This window comes from Salmo trutta, chromosome 17 (genome assembly GCF_901001165.1).
Source record: "Salmo trutta chromosome 17, fSalTru1.1, whole genome shotgun sequence".
NCBI lineage: Eukaryota > Metazoa > Chordata > Actinopteri > Salmoniformes > Salmonidae > Salmo > Salmo trutta.
The window spans coordinates 21452594-21475359 of NC_042973.1; the positions used below are offsets into that span (position 1 = coordinate 21452594).

At 41.5% G+C, this 22766-nt stretch overlaps 1 protein-coding gene across 6 annotated transcripts in view; it reads right to left on the bottom strand.

Annotated features, from left to right (window-relative positions):
- Positions 1-22766, bottom strand: part of LOC115151838 (NT-3 growth factor receptor-like) — a 289545-nt gene that overhangs the window by 24717 nt on the left and 242062 nt on the right. For all 6 annotated transcript variants that reach the window (XR_003867375.1, XM_029696116.1, XM_029696115.1 and 3 more), the window contains exons 12-13: positions 19484-19672; positions 3591-3721 (exon numbers count right to left, since the gene is read on the bottom strand). Coding sequence is in view for 5 of the 6 variants with exons in the window: in XM_029696116.1 (XP_029551976.1) it covers positions 3591-3721; positions 19484-19672 (320 nt within the window). In the remaining variant the exon portion in view is untranslated. The remainder of the gene's footprint in view (positions 1-3590; positions 3722-19483; positions 19673-22766) is intronic.

Sequence of the window (22766 nt, forward strand, 5' to 3'; positions counted from 1 at the left end):
CTGAACACTAGATGGTTTCATTTTATTTTTGGCCGTGAAATGAGGCTACTCAGGTGAGAAAAAAACCTCACCCAAATGTATAGCCCCATTGGAAAATATAAATGGACTGTTTGAAAATGTGAAGATTTTTATTTGATTTTCAAAATGTGAATCACAATTTTATTTGGCGTACCCCTTACGGCATTGCGCTTACCCATACCCCAGTATGGGAACACCTGATATAGACAGAGCAGTGTTGGTGGTTTTAGTTTAAATTTAGCTTATGTCTCTTAGAGATTGTATTGACCTCAACATAATTTAAGCAATATCAGTTTACCATTATTTAGTTACGGCTATCTTGAGGTTTAAATTTAATTTCAAGATCAATCCCTGAGAAAATGATCCTAATTCAATATTTGGTCGATTAAGTTAATTGTTCAGTGCTGGTCAATGATACAGATGCTGAAATATTGAAACTGCTCTTCTTCAGTTTACAAATGGTTTCTTTCTGAAAAGTGTCAACAGTGCACTTGGCAGATTGATTAAATATCCAACGCAGCCATTTTTATCTCAATATGAAATCAATTCTGGGTAACAATTACGTACCTTACTGTGATTGTTTTCAATTAAAATAGTAAAAAAGAAACAAAAATTGCTTCTTAGCAAAGAGCAATTTCTCAAGCAAGAATTTTGCTAGTTCTGTCTGGGAGTGGTCTGAGTGGGGAGGGGAAAACTTTCTTATTGGCCTATTATCTAATTTACCGCCTGGTGATGTTACTCCATCCCACCAAAACTGGCTGAAATGTCTGCCGATCTTTTCAAACAGCTCTTACACTAAAAGGGCATTATCATAATTTTCACAATGTCACAGTATTATTCCAACCTCATAGGGTGGAAAATAATACACAGGAAAATTGAGTTTTTGACTGCACTGGCCTTTAAAATGGATGTCATTGTAAACAGGTGTCTGCATCAACTAGGGCTGATATAACACAATCCCAACAGACCTGATTAACCTTGAAGCTGTGAAAATCTATACCCTTGTAATAATGGGTTGAAAATGCGCGAACAAACATAATAGCTACACAAGCTGTTTGGTGGCTACCACCTCAATTATGCCCCAAATGCAATCCAGGAGGACTACTCTAAAGTCACATAAATATTGATCGCTGAACATTTAACGCCTCCAATCTCTCGGTGTACCATTGTAACAAGGTACACCATATGGCCCTGGTTGAATGACAGATCTTACTGCTGCCATCAAACCCACTGAGACCTATTTAGGATCAGGAAATCTATGATCACCCTTTAGCCTCACTAACAAACAGCTATATTTTAACATGCCTCCTATGACAGCCACATTTATGTTCTTAAAAAGCTAAGGGAATCACTGAATAAGTCAGAGGTCATATTTCTAAAAGACCCTGACAAAATGCCATTCATTTGATCAATATGCTTGGCTCAGAGGATTTAAAAAAAAACTAAATAACAGACATTTTGGTTAATTGCTCAGCACTAGTGTGAGTGTGTGTGTGTGTGTTAGTGAAGGGGCGAACCCAGATGGTTAATGCCCACCAGTTGTACATAATGCTCAAAGTTGTTTGTCTGTTCTGCAGTTAATGCTACGGTTCATTAGCCGTTTATTTAATATTGAGCAACATTGAGGTCAATTCCAAAAGTGAAGCTATAGCTAAAAGTGGCACAAAAAATCTTGACCCAAAAGTTTATATTGAAGTCAGCCGTAAGGACCTGTACAGTATGTAAAACATGTTTAATATTGTGTTAAGTGAACCTGCTAATGAGATATATTGGTATGAACGTGACTTCCAGGGGTAAATGTTCTCACCTATTAGTCAGCTGCTGCAGTCACCCTGCACCAGTATCCAAAAAAGGGTTTAATACAAATGTACGAGTAACCGGAAAAAATGCCTCTTCGGCACCTCAAATGTACTGAGCTGGTGTAGACTTCCGACATGAGCGTGGCAGTAATGGGTGATTTACATTGGAGGTGCCGAATATAATTTTTGTTCGGTTGCTTGTACATTTTTATTTAGACCTTTTTTGGAAGTACAGTACATACTGGCTGTAACAGGAGTAAATTAAGATAGTTGCTCAGCGAAACTCCATAATGGCGAGTAACAAACACATTTTGACATTATAACACTTACAGAGCTGTCTAATGGGAGTTTGAATCTGAGCTGCCTGTGCATTAGAGAGGAGACACGCCATACTCATCGTCTCTAACGCACAGATGCTGGGGCAACTTCCCCTGACATTGTTGGACTGGGGCACCGTCACCTCATATTGGACTGGGGCACCGTCACCTCATATTGGACTGGGGCACTGTCACCTCATATTGGACTGGGGCACTGTCACCTCATATTGGACTGGGGCACCGTCACCTCATATTGGACTGAGGCACTGTCACCTCATATTGGACTGGGGCACCGTCACCTCATATTGGACTGGGGCACCGTCACCTCATATTGGACTGGGGCAACTTCATCCTCATATTGGACTGGGGCACTGTCACCTCATATTGGACTGGGGCACCGTCACCTCATATTGGACTGGGGCACCGTCACCTCATATTGGACTGGGGCAACTTCATCCTCATATTGGACTGTGGCACTGTCACCTCATATTGGACTGGGGCACCGTCACCTCATATTGGACTGGGGCACCGTCACCTCATATTGGACTGGGGCAACTTCATCCTCATATTGGACTGTGGCACTGTCACCTCATATTGGACTGGGGCACCGTCACCTCATATTGGACTGGGGCACCGTCACCAAATATTGGACTGGGGCACCGTCACCTCATATTGGACTGAGGCACTGTCACCTCATATTGGACTGGGGCACTGTCACTTCATATTGGACTGGGGTACCATCACCTCATATTGGACTGAGGCACTGTCACCTCATATTGGACTGGGGCACCGTCACCTCATATTGGACTGGGGAACTGTCACCTCATATTGGACTGGGGCACTGTCACCTCATATTGGACTGGGGCACTGTCACCTCATATTGGACTGGGGCACTGTCACCTCATATTGGACTGGGGCACTGTCACTTCATATTGGACTGGGGCACTGTCACCTCATATTGGACTGTGGCACTGTCACCTCATATTGGACTGGGGCACCGTCACCTCATATTGGACTGGGGCACTCTCACCTCATATTGGACTGGGGCACTGTCACCTCATATTGGACTGGGGCACTGTCACCTCATATTGGAATGGAGCACTGTCACCTCATATTGGACTGGAGCACTGTCACTTCATATTGGACTGTGGCACTGTCACCTCATATTGGAGCCTCATACATTCAGTCTGATATGAGACAACCAACATGGTACTCATAGTGACCTCAATGACCATTAGTATGATTATTGATCTACACTACAGCAAAAAAATCTAATTTTTATCTATCCACGTTGTTGAGGCGGCTGGCCATGTCAGGTGTGGTGGCCCCAAGAGCCGTTCAAGGATCAAGTTAATACAGTTCATACGCTGAGTGCTGAGGGGCCCTGACTTCTGTGAGGGGTCTGCTGTAACTGGAAAGTGAGGTGGCCCTGTGTTATCGAGAGATCATCTCTTACCTTGACAGCCACCAGCATCTTGTCCTTGGTAGGGCTGAGGTTATAGCACTCTGCCAGGAACACCTTCCCAAAGGCCCCCTCTCCCAGCTCCCGCTTCAGAATGATGTCCCGACGCTTTATGTGCTGCACGTCTGAGAGAGAGAGAGAGAATTGCTATGGTAACTATATTCCCAATCAAATACCAACTATTTGCAAACATTTGACAGAGAGACGTGGTTTAAGTGGTCAGCAGGTCCAGGAGCAACAACCCATCAGTGTTTCTGACAGAATCAAGGGCAAGTGTTAAGTGATGGTTCACTGATGGGACTGGTATGTCTTGAATCCTGCTATGAAGCCTCAGTGTATCTAATGATGAGGTTGGATTAATTGGCTACAGGCATACAGAACACAGCCATAAGACCTGACGCTATAGTGTCAGAAGAGATGTGAGGGTAAAACAATTGTGTTTGTTTCTTACTTGCAGCATACATAAATATACCACATTTATAAAATGTCCATTGCCCAGTAATAAAATAACATCTTAGAACCTGCGCACCATAGTATCTGCAGTGAGGAAATGTTCATTCAGCCAGTAGGATGCAATGCTTAAAAGTCTAAATGACCTCTTCCCCTTCCACCCAAAAAAGTAAAGTGATCATAATAATCCAAGCAAACCTGTGAAATGTCTGCAACCTGCCTGCAACCTGTACACTGTGCTAAAATGGTTGTGAAATCACAGTGTACAGCCTGTTCTGAGTTCCACCTGTTCTGAGTGGCTGAAAGCTGCATTCTGGGGGAAGTGTCGCTTCCATATGGCAAGTCACAGCAGCAGCTGGTATTTATTCAAAACAGGGGTTCGGATGAGCTGCTGTCCAACACATATACCCACTACTGTCCAAGGACCAGCCCAGTACGGTACCACAGATTCCCCCTGGAAGACTAGGGCAGAGAAGAGAGATAGATACATACTGAGGGATGGGATGGACAGAGCTCTTATTTCTATTGGTTGGCACAAACTAGGCATTTCCCTTATGAAGCACGAGAAAAATAGTAGCTACAATGCAATGAGCACCAGGCAATAACAAATTAATAACACCATGATATCACTGCAAATATTTCTGCTTCAACTGCGACCATAGGTGATCTTAAAAATATGTTTGATAATGGTTTGCACTGGACAGAGATAAAAAATAATAATATGCAAAACCCACACAAATATCAGTAATCACATTAGATAACATTTATTTAATCAGGATCCAGAAATAAGTCATTGTTTTGTTCTCTGCAATTGCTTTTTTTATCCCCTCCCTTCTCAATTTCCCAGAAAGACAGTGATAGGTTTACAATTAGCAGGTAGCTACGGGTATGCTGGAAGGTGTGCTGTCTATCCACACAAAGCAATTAAGGAAGTTACAAATAGCTTGGGCTAATTTTCTCATTACCACAGCGGTTGTGGTGCATTCACCTCTCTGTTTATGTGGGCGAAGGCATCCATTCAGGGAGTTTACCCTCACTGGGCCATATCTGTCTCAGTGTGGCCCAGCAGCACATAGCACACAGCTGGGATAGAACAGGACACAGTCTTCATCCTAATTAGGCTGCTTTGCTTTGGCAGAGCAGATGTTGACTCCACTGCGCTGAAAATGACAGAAGAGCAAACTAGAGCTGATTTGGTTTCAAATGTTTGCAAATTATTGCTATTTGATTGGGAATATAGTTACCATAGCAATTCTCTCTCTCTTGCTCTCTCTCTCCAGTAGACCACAAATGACAAACAGAAGTGCAGCATTTCATTCAGTCCAATCACTGGCACTTGACTTCTGAATGATGACTTTATGCAAATGCTGCTGTTTCGGGGGTGACTTTTCATCAAAAGTGACTTCTCATTACATGAACTCTGTTTAACATATTTGAGTTCAAACACAATTGTACAGTAGAGTAAACACAGGTGTGGAATACATACCAAATCTTCAATCTATCAGTAAAAGGCTACATTTGAGTCCTTTGTAATAGATTCTGCTGTGAACATCACATAGACCCACAATTTTCCTTTGGGTTGGGAACTAAAATAGGAAGGTGCCACAACAAACTGAAGCAATATCTGAATGTTCCCTGACCCAGTCCTCAAATGTAAAGTCCCCTTACTTCCTGGATTATTCAGTGTTTAGGTTAGTAGCAATGTAATCAGATAGGGATTTACTTCCCTCTAAAGCCTTGTTCACACTGCAGGCCTTGATGCTCAAATCAGTTTTGTTTTTCAAATCTGTTTTGGAATACTGACTGTCCAAACAGCAAGTTACAAGTGACCAAATGGGATTTGTGTGTGTTCAGACAGCAGTCATTTGCTGACATGGCTACACTAGTTGTCATATTAACGATGGGTATGTGTGCTTTGGTGTAGGCTGATTTGTGGTGGAAATTGTGCTTCCTTTCAGGCAGAAGTTATGTAGCAATCAAGCGAAGGTGACAACAATGCCTACCATGGATGTTTCCCAGTTGCTTTGAATGATCAAAATCATAGGGTAAAAACACCTTTAAAGCCTCAAAGGATAAGATGATCCAACTTTCAAAACAAGTCCTTTTTGGTTTGCCACAGAAGTCAACTAGCTAGCTGTTTAGCTTTCTAGCACATTTCCTAGCGTTTGTAAACAATTAACAAGCTAGTTAGCTACCACATGTTCTTGTCAAACTGTCAACAGAGTAGCTAGCAAGCAACAAGATATGCCAAATAAGTCTAAAAACCACTGACTGCAAAGGCACATGGCCAGGAATCAGATTCGTATCTGATTTCAAACCCCCTATAAAGGTGGTTTGAAATGTGGCTTGAAATATCCGGTTCCATGTGCTTTTTGGCTGTTCAGACTGCAGGAAAAATAACAGATTCAAATCGGATATGGAAATATTGATTTGAGTCATTTGAAACTGCCAATGTGAACAAGGCTTAAAAGCTTCTATAATGCCACGCTCAACATACCTCCATTACATGTACAAACAGAAGTACAGCATTTCATTCAGTCCAATCACTGGCACTTGACAATCTGACACTGATACAGCGCCTCTTCAACCTCAGGAGGCTGAAGAAGGCTGAAGAAATTTGGTTTGGTCCCTAAGACCCTCACAAACTTTTACAGATGCACAATTGAGAGCATCCTGTCGGGCTGTATCACCGCCTCGTACTGCAACTGCACCGCCCGCAACCGCAGGGCTCTCCAGAGGGTGGTGCATTCTGCCCAACGCATCAACGAGGGGACACTGCCCGCCCGCCATGACACATACAGCACCCGATGTCACAGGAAGGCCAAAAAGATCATCAAGGACATCAACCACCCGAGCCACGTCCTGTTCACCCCACTACCATCCAGAAGGCGAGGTCAGTACAAGTGAATCAAAGCTGGGACAGAGAGACTGAAAAACAGCTTCTATCTCAAGGCCATCAGACTGTTAAATAGCCATCCCTAGCCGGCTACCACCCGTTTACTCAACTCTGCACCTTAGAGGCTGCTGCCCTGTATACATAGACATGGAATCACTGGTCACTTTAATAATGGAACACTAGTCACTTAAATAATTTTTACATACTGTATTCCATTCTACTGTATTTTAGTCGATGCTACTCCGATATGGCTCGTCCTAATATTTAGATATTTCTTAATTTCATTCTTTTACTTTAGGATTTGTGTGTAATGTTGAAAATGAATAGATACTACTGCACTATTGGAGCTAAGAACACAAGCATTTCACTACACCCACAATAACATCTGCTAAATATGTGACCAATAAACTGTGATTTGATTTGTACTACTCCTAGCAAGAACTTTACTACTCTCTCTGAAAACGTTACCTATGGGTGTCTCACACACAGTACCTTGTCTTCTATTCTTCACAATGTTGTTTCTATGATACCTGTCCTAACAGTTCTCTCACACAACCTAGTTTTTGCCTCCTCCTAATATTTCTCGAAACAAAGACATACACAACAACATTCCATGAGATAACCAGATGCATTTGAGGATTTATGAATGTATCTATGCCGTTAGGCATACTTAAAAAATGAAGAGATGTTTATCTATTCAGATAATTCACAGGAAGAGAAAATGTTTTAAATAAACCACTGCCTGCTGAGCTGACTCCTGTTGAATAAGTGTTAGAAGTGTCTGTCTCCCCTCAGTGGCTAGACCATATCAAGTTCATATACAGTACACAACATGTGCAAAACAAGTGTCCTGAAGATATTAGTAATACGGGATGGGGGAGTGTGTGTTGCTTGCCAGCTAGGTTAATGGCTAATGGCTCTGTGTACTGGTGTAATGAAAACAGCGTGGGAATGCGGAGAGAGGGCACAGCCTGCATGTGTTCAGTGTTGGGGGCAGGTGGCAGATGGTGCCCCAAAATGACTGTTTGAGGGGATCCCGGAAAGTACCGGCCTGTCTGTTAGTCTGTAAACACCCTTGCAGCTTTCTCAGACTTTTGCACCTCACAGACAGAAGACACTGTTCTACAGAGCGGAGCACCTTTTCCTCTCACGGCTCAGCCTTCTCCTCCTCTTATACCTCCCCCTCACGCCTAGCGCTCTCCTCTCACGCCTCCCACATGCATCACTCCCCCGCTCCTCTCACAAACAAATAAACAAAATGCAAATGAGGGCCGTGGCCATAAAAGGCTCCAATCTCTGAATCTCTCCATGCGAGTCATCCACAGGGCTCTCACCTGAATCCCAGTGTCACCTTACGTGGTTGCCTTGCCTCATCTTTTATTTGATTATTTTTCTCTTATGCAGACGAGCAGAATGAATCTCTATCAGCACATTTCCTCCACAGGCTCTGCTAGACACTGGCTGATACATAATGTAGAGCACGCTCTCTCGCTCTTCAGAGCTGCACAGTTCTCCAGGTGCTTTGGCTGAGGCAATGTTGAAGAACACTACAGCAAACAGAGGGATGCAGAGCATAAAGTAGGAAAACCATCAAAACACTACAAAAATAAAGCACTCGACAACAGGTCAGAGGCATCCACTGCGGTTGCTATAGATTTTGTAACCGTACATCTATGGATTGCAAACATACAGTACATTTACACTAGGATTTGTTCCTGTTGCTTTGTTCCAAACACAATAGGCATATGTACAATATCGTCAAACATAGCACAAATTAATTCGACCTTCCAACGCTTCTACACCCAACCTCGTGGTGAGCGAAGGGCCTTGCCACCATAATGCAGAGAAGAGATAGACAGATTATTCAGGTATGGAAACATCTATCATATTCTTATGTTGGTGTTGACAGAAGGAGAGATCAAGGAGAGACAGACACACAGAGAGAGGATATCATACTCGGGTGATTCTCGGAAAGTGTGTTGTGTCAGAAAGTCCTGAAGGGAAACAAAAGGCAGGGCAATTCATGACTGCCGTTGAAACCTGGATGCTGAACAGCACTGTCAGTAAACATGACAATCACATGAATAAGGAATGAGCTTTAAAGCGCGAGCAGTGGTGTGTGAAAAAGAAGTCTCATTGTGTCTGGAGAGGCTTGCGAGGAAGGAAGCATGCAGGCTTCACTTCAGGGCTTTACAACCATCCAAGGTTGGTTGGAGGATTGTACTGTAGCGCGGTGTACGTATGAAGAGGGCCGAACATAAGGAGCAGCTGGAGTCAGTGCCAACCCTCTCAGCAAGGCTCCTCACAAAACAAAACAGGCCATAAGGAAGCCAAAAGAGCACAGTGAGAGATTCAGACTGGGTTCAAATGTGTTCTGTGTAGCAGGAGGAATGACTAATACAGGTACTCAAACTCTTTCATACTCTGACTTGAATTTACTTTGGAGTGAACCAGCAGCACTCATGGTCAGAGGTTGGAACCGGTTCAGGGAACAGAACTGAAAATCAGAAAATAACAAAGTTTTTAGAGGAACAGAACCATAACTGAGAACAAAAGTGATCGATACTGTTCAGGAACAGAACCCTTATTTTAAAAACATGGGAACCGGTTAATAACATTCTTTTACATTCTGGACATTTTTTTACAGTCCCCACAAAAAATTCAACAAAGCGCCTACGCAAAGCCAACTTTCTGAAGTTCATAGACATTCAAAGTTCCTTCAGAGAAACCACCCCTCTGTAGATATAGTTCCGTGGGCCTAATTCAAATAATGCATGTGATAACAACAAGATGCCCAGCGCTTCATACCCAGCATTGTCCTCACCTGCAGAATTTCAGTCGCATGTCGCACACTACACTTCACTTGTCTGTCCAATGCACGTAAATAGCTTGCCCGCTCTTGAGCAAGCTGCTCTATCCATTGGTGAAATAATTTAATGTCGAGCTAAATGTAAAAAAAAAATATATATTTCAGAGTTTTAAAAAGGAACAGAAAGGAACGATGTAAACCTTTACTTTTTTGGTTCAAACCGGTTCAGAACTTTACTTTGCTGGTCGGAATAGTGGAATGGAACGAAAAAATAATGGTTCTGTTCAGTACAAAATGATTGGAAAATAATTTTGGTTCCAACCCCTGCTTAGGTGAAATTGGATGACCTCAAGTGCAGATGTTGGGGAGATAAATCGGAGTTAAATTGTGCGAGTCAAAATGTTTTGGGGCTGAAAAGCCATCATCAATTTTTTTATGCTAGAGACTCTGCACACAGTCTGTGTCGCAGAGACTTTAAACACAGTCTGTGTGAGGGTACAAACCACACATATCATCTTCTTGTACAAAAGCTATAATTTGACTTCAACAAATCCTTCATTGGGATGAAAGAATGGCCAACTACCCATCACATATCGGAACTACTTTAAGTATAGGAAAGCATAGATTTCTTTAATGGAAAACTAGTTTGGTTAATGTGACATATACTGAATATATTCCACTCGAAAACATGTTTCTTTCATCTGTTATTTGTCAATATAGAGCCTGTACTCTCTATAAGTATGTGAAGCATTTGTTGTTTTTTCATTTAGATTTTATTGGCAAATTAAAATGTTGAAACACTCCCCTGACTCTAACCATTATTACACTGTTATTGAGACACTGTCAAGGTCATATTAACTTTCTCACTCCAGTACTGCAGCAGAAGTTGCATCCATGGATGGATACAGTAGCATAGCAGGAGGTGGAGCGCAGAGCAAGGATAGAGTCTGCAGTGTGATGACCGTTCCGCCACTGAGTTGCAATTAGAATGCTTTTAATGAGTTGGGAGACTCAAATTTGCATACATATAGCTACGTTAAGTATTTACTTCAAGGAAGAAATTAGAGGAAGAAAAAATTAAGCAATGGATTTAGCAAGTAATACATACCCAACAAGTGATGAGATTTTTAACCTGTTGATCATATTACTGTATGTTCAGTAATGTATGTGAAAGTGGCTTCAACTGTAAAGTATACTACATATGACTACTCTCCTTTTATAATAATGAGTGTCCTACAAACATGTTCCTTTTCTTAAGAGGCCAGCTGTTAACTAGAAGATAACCCTGAATTACTACGTTCATCCTTAAATGGAGCTATAAAAATAGCTATGATTTCTCGGACAATGGGGCTCATTGGATGTTGTTTTGCACCTAAATGCAACAGATGAATACATTGATGGATGAGGGGAGAGGCCACGAAACCTGGCTATGGGTCACGGAGCAGGGTTACAGCCAATCTCTGATATTGATTGCATCTGGACAAAACTCATATTTTGCTCATGATCTCTGTCTAGGGGACAGCCATCAGTCAACTGTTGCCATGGAAAGAGAAGATGGGGGGAGGTATCTGTTCTGTAGTGGTGGAGCAGGGGCTAACATTTAGTATCTGGTTCTGAATACTGTTCTTTTCACCTTGCAACAGAAAATGACCTGTCTAAAGAAAAGGAGATTGGGTGAGTGGGTGAGTGAGTGAGTGAATGTTGCTATATCTTTCTCACATAGTAATGGTATTTTGTTTAACTTCTTGGTAACCTTTGCCATTGCTACCATTCCCGATAGACAGCCAAGTCTTTGACTTTGAGGTGATTTGAAATACTTCTGGCCTAATCACTCTTCAAGTGATTACCTGAATAAATGCATTTAGACAACAGCTCTGCACTAGCCATATCTGCATTTCATCACTGAACATATTACAAGGCTATAAAAATGAAACCAAGCTGGCAGATGATTTTACCTGTTTCATTAAAACACCAGGCAGAGTGCTAAAACAAAGAGGTTGTCTGAAAAGGTAGAAGTCGGCGCCAGATCTGGATGGGCCTTGCCATGGGCATGTCCTCTGTCTTTTTGTCACTAATAAGGATTCATTTCCCACATATTTTCTACCTGCAGGTGGGAAGGAATCCAGCCGACCACAAGGTGTGCTGCTCCTATCAGCCCTCTCTCTCCCTGCAGTTAGACTGACTGTCCTGCAGCTCAGTAAATAGCTCAGTAAATAGCAGAGAGGGGGAGCATTCTGACAGAGGGTACAGGCTCTGACCACAGAGACACTCATGAATATTTCAAGTAAATTTACATTTAATCAAATTAGTTCCTTGATGAATTAAGTGAATGCCAATCTAACTGCACATTCTGAGCTTGTTGATGCATCAGTTGATGCATCATTTTTCATGTATCTCTTCAAGTAAAATATTTGTGCATTTCAGTGAAAATATTTCCTATTCTTACTATATGTAGTTACAGTTCATTTAAGGAAACCAGTTAATTTAAATAAATAAATACATAAAATAATAATTAATTCCCAGTGATTTCACATCACTGGGAATACAGATATGTATCTGTTGGTCACGGATACCTTAAAAAAAAGGTAGGGGCGTGGATCAGAAAACCAGTCAATATCTGGTGTGACCACCATTTGCCTCATCGACTCCTCTTCAATGGGTGTGCAACGTTGCTAGATATTGGCGGGAAACTGGAATATGCTGTTGTACAGGTCAATCCAGAGCATCCCAAACATGCTCAATGGGTGACATGTCTAGTGAGTATGCAGGCCATGGAAGAACTGGGACATTTTCAGCTTCCAGGAATTATGTAAAGGTCCTTGCGACATGGGCACTACATTATCATGCTGAAACATGCAGTGATGGTGGCGGATGAATGGCACGGATCTTGTCAAGTTATCTCTGCGCATTAAAATTGCCATCGATAAAATGCTATTGTGTTCATTGTCCGTCGCTTATGCCTGCCTGCCCATACCATAACCCCACCACCACCATGGGGCACTCTGTTCACAACGTTGATGTCCACACAACGCTCACCCACACGACGCCATACATGCTGTCTGCAATCTGCCCGGTACAGTTGAAACCGGGATTCATCTGTGAAGAGCAAACCTTTCCAGTGTGCCAGTGGCCATCGAAGGTGAGCTTGCCCACTGAAGTCGGTTATAACCCCAAACTGCGGTCAGGTCAAGACCCTGGTGAGGATGATGAGCATGCAGATGAGCTTCCTTGAGATAGTTTCTGACAGTTTATGCAGACATTATCTGGTTGTGCAAACCCACAGTTTCATTAGCTGTCTGGGTGGCTGGTCTCAGACGAACCCGCAAGTGAAGAAGTCGACTGTGGAGAGGGCTGGTCGTGGTTACTCGTTGTCTGCTGTAGTGAGGCCGGTTGGACTTACTACCAAATTCTCTAAAACAACGTTGGAGACGTCTTACGGGAGAGACTTGAACCTTACATTCTCTGGTGGATAATCCTGCAGTCAATATGCCAATTGCACTCTCCCTAAAAACATCTGTGACATCTGTGGCATTGTGTTGTGTGACAAAACTGCACATTTTAGAGTTGCATTTTATTGTCCCCTACACGAAGTGCAACTGTATAGTGACCATGCTATTTCATTAGCTTCTTAATATGCCACACCTGTCAGGAGGATGGATTATGTTGGCAAAGGAGAAATGCACACTAACAGGGTTGTACAATGAACACATTTTTGCACAACATTTGAGAGAAATAAGCTTTTTGTGCATATTGAACATGTCAGGGATCTTATATTTCAGCTCATGAAACATGGGACCAACACTTTACAACACAACACTTTACGTTTATATTTTTATTCAGTGTACATTTCCATTCTAACCCGTCTGCATCTAGTATTAAATATAAACCACAGAAATATCTGGTAAAGCTGAATTATCAATGAAAGCCACAGATATGTGCGTGACACTAGATGAAGCCATTGGATTTACTGTTGCAGTCGGAGTAATGGAAATAGCAGTGATTATAACCACACAAGGTGATTTCCATGATGGACCTGATTCTTCATCAGCCGCGGCATTAGACTGGCTGAGGGGAACACTGTGATTTATGCTCAGACAGAGAAAATAACGACAGCACCCTCGGGGGCATGAATTTCTACTGGAACTCGCTCTTGCTGTAAATATGTATTAAAAGCCCTGGAGTGAGCTGGGTAAGGTTTGCTGTCGTCTCTGCTAAGAGAAAAGTTAGCATCTTGTTGGTGACATCTTTTCTACAGAGAGCTCAAGTGAGTCTTACCTTAATTATATTAGAATAAATCCATTATCACAAACAGACAAAGTGATATGACTTATCAGAAACCGAAAGGTCACATCTTTCCAATATGATAGTCCTGTACTATAACTGTTTGAAGAACATTTATACCCACTTGCACTAAAAGAGGATGATATTCGACAATTGCTTAAAAAAAAACAGGTAATACAGTTCATTAAGACATCAAGCATTAAAAAAAAGTAATTTCACAGTGAATTTCAGTACGCTGTGTAAATTCTCATTGCTTTCTACTCTTCTGATCTCTTGGAGGAAAGAAACCCACATTGTTCAGTGTTGTTTGAAGGAAAGTCAACGAGGATGAAGTAGGTCTCGGTTTTTCCTCTCTGCTCATTGATTGGTTGAATATATATCATTGCCTACTTAAAGTCCATGAGGTCAGCTTTATCCGAGCACTGTTTCTCTGAGTGTCTGTCTGTTTTGGGTATTTCATTTTGAACAGTCAATGCCTCGTTTAGTAAATAGAACAAAGTGTAATAAAGGGCATTTTTTACTTCATTTTCATCCCCATTTGATTTGGATCCTAGAGTACTATATAATGAATGATCAATATACTAAATCTTTATGATATTTTGTTGTACAAAGCCATCACATGCAGAGACACACAGTAAGACACACAGATGAACAGTCACACACACACGCAGACACACGCAGACACACACACACACACACACACACACACACACACACACACACACACACACACACACACACACACACACACACACACACACACACACACACACACACACGAGAACCTGATGGATTGGCTTAAAAGATTCATGCAATGTATAATGTATAACTCCTGCAATGTATTTTTCAAGACTAAATGTGATTTCCTTTTCTCTCATTGGGTCTCCCTTCCAAACCCTGCAAGCCCCGGGAGTCTGGACTATATTGAAGGTGTGTGTGTGTGCGTGCAGGGGCAGGTGTGTGAGCTGTGGGACCACTCATTTAGTTAAACATAGCCCTGCTGGTTTTAATGAGAACCGTGGCTGCAGGAGAGTGCCAGTAACTCATCTTTACTCAGAGAGTATAAATTCACATCACGTACTGTAGCATGTCCTCCATCTGACATGACAAATCCTGCCGCTTTACACGCCATTCATGATGTGTTTCTCTCTCCACAGCCACCAGGCACTTCTTGATTGTGTATCAGCTGGAACAGTGGATATTGGCTTTGCTTGCCTCTGTGTGCCTCTATCATTTTTCATCCATTTATCTTTTTTCTCAAAGATTCACGGAAATGTGAACAATTAGTGTCTCGAGAGGATGTAGACCTTTCCAACATTTAGTATTGATCTGAGTACAGTTACGATCTCCACTGAGTGTACAAAACATTAGGAACACCTGGTCTTTCCATGACATTGACTGACCAGGTGAATCCAGGTGAAAGCTATGATCTCTTATTGATGTCACCTATTAAAACCACTTCAATCAATGTAGATGAAGGGGGGGAGACCGGTTAAAGAAAGGTTTTTAAGCCTTAAGACAATTGAGACATCGATTGTGAATGTGTACCATTCAGAGGGGGAAGGGCAAAACAAAAGATTGAGTTGCCTTTGAAAGGGGTGTCAAGAACTGCAACGCTGCTGGGTTTTTCATGTTCAACAGTTTCCTGTGTGTATCAAGAATGGTCCACCACCCAAAGGACATCCAGCCAACTTGACACAACTGTGGGAAGCATTGGAGTCAACATGGGCCAGCATCCCTGTGGAATGCTATCGACACCTTGTAGAGTCCATGCCTCAACAAATTGAGGCTGGTCTGAGGGCAAAAGGGGGTGCAACTCAATATTAGGAAGGTGCTACAGAATGTTTGTACACTTAGAGTACATTTTCCATGCAAGGTCGGATAAACGTAGCCTGCTGCTACAGAGTAATATCACATTCTGTAGCCTAACAGCAAAGGAATGTGTGGTAATAGTAAGACACAGTGCCCGCCATAATTATTGGGACAGTGAAGCATTTCTTCTTCTTTTGGCTCTGTACGCCAAAGTTTGGATTTGAAATCAAACAATGTCAATGGGGTTAAAGTACAGACTGACAGCTTTCATTTGAGGGTATTTTAATCCATATCGGGTGAACCGTTTAGAAATTACATCACTTTTTGTACATAGTGCCCGCATTTTAGGGGAGCACAAATATTGGAACAATATCACTTATATATACAGTGAGGGAAAAAAGTATTTGATCCCCTGCTAATTTACTACATTTGCCCACTGACAAAGAAATGATCAGTCTATAATTTTATTGGTAGATTTATTTGAACAGTGAGAGACAGAATAACAACAAAAATATCCAGAAAAACACATGTCAAAAATGTTATGAATTGATTTGCATTTTAATGAGGGAAATAAGTATTTGACCCCCTCTCAATCAGAAAGATTTCTGGCTACCAGGTGTCTTTTATACAGGTAATGAGCTGAGATTAGGAGCACACTCTTAAAGGGAGTTCTCCTAATCTCAGTTTGTTACCTGTATAAAAGACACCTGTCCACAGAAGCAATCAATCAATCAGATTCCAAACTCTCTACCATGGCCAAGACCAAAGAGCTCTCCAAGGATGTCAGGGACAAGATTGTAGACCTACACAAGGCTGGAATGGGCTACAAGACCATCGCCAAGCAGCTTGGTGAGAAGGTAACAACAGTTGGTGCGATTATTCGCAAATGGAAGAAACACAAAAGAACTGTCAATCTCCCTCGGCCTGGGGCTCCATGCAAGATCTCACCTCGTGGAGTTGCAATGATCATGAGAACGGTGAGGAATCAGCCCAGAACTACACGGGAGGATCTTGTCAATGATCTCAAGGCAAGGTCCCTCTGCTCAAGAAAGCACATATACATGCCCGTCTGAAGTTTGCCAATGAACATCTGAATGATTCAGAGGACAACTGGGTGAAAGTGTTGTGGTCAGATGAGACCAAAATGGAGCTCTTTGGCATCAACTCAACTCGCCGTGTTTGGAGGAGGAGGAATGATGCCTATGACCCCAAGAACACCATCCCCACCGTCAAACATGGAGGTAGAAACATTATGCTTTGGGGTGTTTTTCTGCTAAGGGGACAGGGCAACTTCACCACATCAAAGGGACGATGGACGGGGCCATGTACCATCAAATCTTGGGTGAGAACCTCCTTCCCTCAGCCAGGGCATTGAAAATGGGTCGTGGATGGGTATTCCAGCATGACAATGACCCAAAACACACGGCCAAGGCAACAAAGGAGTGGCTCAAGAAGAAGCACATTAAGGTCCTGGAGTGGCCTAGCCAGTTTCCAGACCTTAATCCCATAGAAAATCTGTGGAGGGAGCTGAAGGTTCGAGTTGCCAAACGTCAGCCTCGAAACCTTAATGACTTGGAGAAGATCTGCAAAGAGGAGTGGGACAAAATCCCTCCTGAAATGTGTGCAAACCTGGTGGCCAACTAGAAGAAACGTCTAACTTCTGTGATTGCCAACAAGGGTTTTGCCACCAATTACTAAGTCATGTTTTGCAGAGGGGTCAAATACTTATTTCCCTCATTAAAATGCAAATCAATTTCTAACATTTTTGACATACGTTTTTCTGGATTTTTTTGTTGTTATTCTGTCTCTCACTGTTCAAATTAACCTACCATTAAAATTATAGACTGATCATTTCCTTGTCAGTGGGCAAACGTACAAAATCAGCATGGGATCAAATACTTTTTTCCCTCACTGTATATATTAACGTAGTGAAAAGTTAAGTTCAGTATTTGGTCTCATATTCATAGCACACAACAACTACATCAAGTTTGTGATTTTCTGTTTGTTTTGGTTGTGTTTCAGATTATTTTGTGCCCAATAGAAATGAATGGTAAATAATGTATTGTGTCATTTTGGAGTCCCTTTTAATTGTAAATAAGAATATAATATTTTTCTAAACACTTCTACATTAATGTGAATGCTACCATGATTAAGAAGAAAAAATGCTTCACTGTCCCAATAATTATGGAGGGTAATGTATATAAAATGCTGTACTATTACATGGCCAAAGAGACCTGTTAAATGGCTCATGCATAACATAGCACTGAAAGCACCTGCAGAAAAATTAAGCCCTCAGCTACAAATTCCCTACAAAACTCACTCTTTTTCAGATAGACACATACAGTAATTCCAATCAGTCTATATGGGGAGACACTCAAACAAATCTGTGTAAAATAAAAAATAAAAAAGCTGTAGCAGAGATCAAAGCCTTTAATCAATACACAACTTTGGAACGATAAAAGGAAAACCAATTCATTAGGAAAAAAGAGAACTGCGAATAGAATTGTAAGAGGGGGGAAAGTCAATGTGAGAGACTGCACAGCATTAGTTAACGTAATCAGCTGCTCTTCAGTCTTCTTCAAGGGATATGAAAATGGGGACATTACTGGGGGTTCAACTTCAAAAGAAATCCAATAGGAGCAACATTTGTGAACAAATAAAATGTATTTAGAGGTAAATGGCGATAAGGAGTTGCTTGGATACACACAACATGGACAATGAGTGAATACAGCAGCCGGTATAGTCTGCGTTCAGATACAGGTTTCTAGAACCCATGAGAGGATGATTCATGAGGCACCATCTTTAGAGGAAGATAAATCAAGCCGATTTTACAAAGAAGAATTCCTATACAAGAGAACCAGTGGAAATGGTTACACTGCCAATGCAGTGTGTAGAGGTAGAAAATAAAGGACATAAATACTGTACATATTTGGAAAGACAGTAAATCAAAATCAAAACAAATTTTATTGGTCACATATACATCTTTAGCAGATGTTATTGCGGGTGTAGCGAAATGCTTGTGAGATATCGCTGCTCTGGTATCCAAAAGCTCTTTCCAGCTGTATGTAATAACACAAAAAAATGTCTGGGCTAATAATGTAAGAAATAACACCAAAAAAATGAAAATAATGCAAAGTTGCTTAGGAGCTAAAGGCAGAGCTGCCATATCTGTCCGCACCATCTTCATAACCAATTCTGAATCATGGTTCTGATGTGGATCATATAAAGAGCAAAATGGCACTACCTGCAGAGAGTAAACAATAGCTTTAAATCCCAAAGAATGAAACATTCACACAGTCCCAGAATAGGAGGGATCAAGGCAACATGGAAAATTATAGGAAACTCACAGGGCCTCATACATGATTTAAGTATGTTTTTATCTATATCGTATTAATAAATGTATGTGAAAAATGTAATAAACAATGGTCACACCTACAGTGAAACATACTGTGCTGCTTCTCTCTGACATCAACAATTATAATTTAAAGACTTTTAAGGTAGGCCTAAATTATTTATTTCTGTTTGAAGGGGTACAGAGGGCATTTTGGGCCTTGGGCTAACACTAGCCCATGTTGATAGGAACATACAGAGGGATGATAAGAATGACTGTGAATGTCAACAGAGCTGATGTGTACTCACAGGTAGCAGGCTTATTACAGTTGTGTCCGTGTCTGAAGTATTGCGGGTTCTCAATGACAGGGATACGGGTCATCCCGATGACCACAGCATCTGGCCCAGCGTCAAGGGTACAGGGGGTGATGATGCCATGGTTGACATGGTGAAGAGGGCTAGCCGAGTCTTCCTCACCACTGATCACTGCTACTGGTCCTGAGAGATGGAGGGAGGGAGAAACGAGAAGATTCCTTTACTTTATTATCCAATGTATATGAATGTCCATTTTGTATTCTGCTATTCTGAGAGAGAGAGAGAGAGAGAGAGAGAGAGAGAGAGAGAGAGAGAGAGAGAGAGAGAGAGAGAGAGAGAGAGAGAGAGAGAGAGAGAGAGAGAGAGAGATTGGGAAGAAGAAATAGAGAAGGAGAGGGAATCCGTCAGACAGCGATCAGGCAGAGGTCTGCCACCATACAAAGGATGGTGCATTTTAATCAAAATAGAATGCAGGAGGATAAATCCATGAGCTGGGCCATTCATAATTTATTAATATGTCTGAAAGCAATAAGCATGCAGACTAATTTGTCAGTATAAGAATTATCTCTGTACGGCTCAGCTCGGCTGCCCTCAGAACGCTTTAAGCAATCTAAACGAGCATTAACTGGCTTAGCCTAATTATGAACCCAACAGTCTTTGCTACAATGGCCCTGGGCAACCATTATTCGTAAAATTCAAAACCTCACCCAGCCCTCAAATAAATCAATGTCCCATTCATCTCACAACTCTACCTCTCCCATCCCATGCTCGCTCTAACCGCTCTGTGCTCCTACTCTGACAGAGCTGTGAGAAAACGGAAACAGGCAATAAACGGTAGAGTACATTCTAAAGAATTGTTTTGGGAATGTCAGATATTTAACAGTGTGTTCCTACTAGGCTATGTACAGAGTGTGTCTGATCAGGGCAGAAAACAAGCTCTATTAAATGGATCCAATATAATAGCAGCTCAGTGTACACTCACTGCAAGCTGCCACGCACAACATCCTGGCTTGACAAGGGATCAGGGAAGACAGATAGGATTCATGGATTGGTCTGTTACAGTGACCGTACTACCGCCACATAGGTGGTCACGAGTCATGATGGCAGTAAAATTCCACGTGACCGTTTAGTCACAGTAATTAATCTTCTCCAAGCTCTGGTGCTGCTGATGGTCATTAGCAGCCTACCAAACTTGCTAACTGCCTGTTACTCAACACTCTATTGTCACTCTAATTACTCTGACATTAATGCAAACCTAATCGCGCAACATTTCTATAGGCTATGCAATTGTATGAGAAAACAGAGTGATGGCCTCTATTAAAAAGATGAGGATCCCATCAGCTTTCTATAGGCTAGGCCTACTATATTTATTTCTCAAATTTCCTAATATTAAGTACATTTCTTCTTTTTACAACAGGAGTATAGCCTACCTTACCTGGCTGGCATGAAAATTAGCCACGGGAAAAGCATCCTCCATTCGCTATTTAAGTGCATAGATGACGTATTTTTTCCCGCTGCCCCTGTTTCGAGACAGGTGCGTGATAATAGTCTATTCTAAATCAAAACACATTTCATATATTATTTAGTATATGTAAAGACAAGATTCAATCAATAATAGTCAGATGGGTGACAATATTAGCCTATCACTTGTGAATGATTGGGGTGGCAGGTAGCCTAGTGGTTAGAGCGTTGGACTAGTAACCGAAAGGTTGATTAAATCCCCGAGCTGACAAGGTAAACATCTGTCGTTCTGCCCCTGAACAAGGCAGTTAACCCACTGTTCCTAGGTAGTCATTGAAAATAAGAATGTGTTCTTAAGTGACTTGCCTAGTTAAATAAAGGTAAAAAAAAGTGATATATTATCACTTGTGAATGATGCCCAGCTTAAGGCAAGAAACAGCTCATAACATTTTTTTGCGACTTTTTCAAATCATAGTCGCACACCTCATGTAGCATAGCCCATAGGCCTATATGTTTTGATAAGGTTGGTATCACAAATAAAGTGGCCAAATAACTTCTTAAAATGAAGCACATTAATCCACTTTGCAGCGAGTGTACAGCCTAACTGACATACATACGCAGCCAGTGAGTTTCAAGTTTGGGAAAGATCATTTTCACCATAAAAATGTACCTTTATAATAAAATCATTACATGCATAATTGCATTTGTGGTCACTTTTGATAATGGTGTTTTCCTGCTAATGGAACATTCGTGCTTATAGCCTACTGCTGTGTGCACATTGCTGTGCTCATAGCCTACTGCCGTGTGCGCGTTGGTGAGCTTATAATGTGAAGAAATAGCCTAATAGGTTTTCAACATCTTAAGCTAAACGTTCTGATCTGTTACGTCAGGCTCATTGCGTAAAACTGTTTTTTGAAGTTAGTGGTTGTATTCATTTGGAATTGATCACATCCCACAATTGTCCCAGACTATGTTTGAATATTTATTTCCCGCACAAAATCAAATAGGTCAACTTTTGTACTATGGGGGATGGTAGATTGACATAGGCTGATGCTTTTGCTGTTTGTTAGGCCGACTCATCTTGTCGGCTGACGAAAAGTAAATGTGGAGAGTTCTTCCAATATCGTCAATAAGAGCCTTGGAATTGGATAAGGACGTGCGCAGTTGCGTAACTGATGTGTCTGTCTTCACTTGTAGCATGTGAGAAAAATCCAATCATGTGACAGAGAGCCACCTGAGTGAGAGAGTCACATGAGTGAGAGGTGCTTCAGCACGAAGCCGGGAGAAGGGAATTAGAATTATTATATTCAGCCCAAGGGCACAAAGTCCACTGGCCGCAAAAGGCATTAATTATTTTGGGGGGTCATTACAGCCACACAAAGGGGATGCAGCCAGGAAATTCAAGGAATTATCAAATGCTTGTCAAATTGTGAATGAGAGACTGATGAAGTGTGTACAGCCTGTTACTTTGTTAACCTCTCAACACAGAATATCCACATGTGCGCACTCCCTCAAATTGTGTGGCGAAAATATCCTTTCTATTTTATTCATCCTTTCTATTTTATTTTATTTATTCTATTTTTTCTATTATATCCTTACTATTTTGTTCAATTGTATTCTTCACACTATGAAATAATATAAAATAATGCCATGGAATTCTAAGCAAATCTTGTCTGCTAAATGGACCAGGGCCTAAGATAAGGACAACTCAGAGTATGGTATTCTGTTCATATCATGTTTCTTTAGATCTGTCTAAAATAAATAATGGATTTATTGTGATGGTGTAGGCTATATTACATGGAGATATTAGACTTTT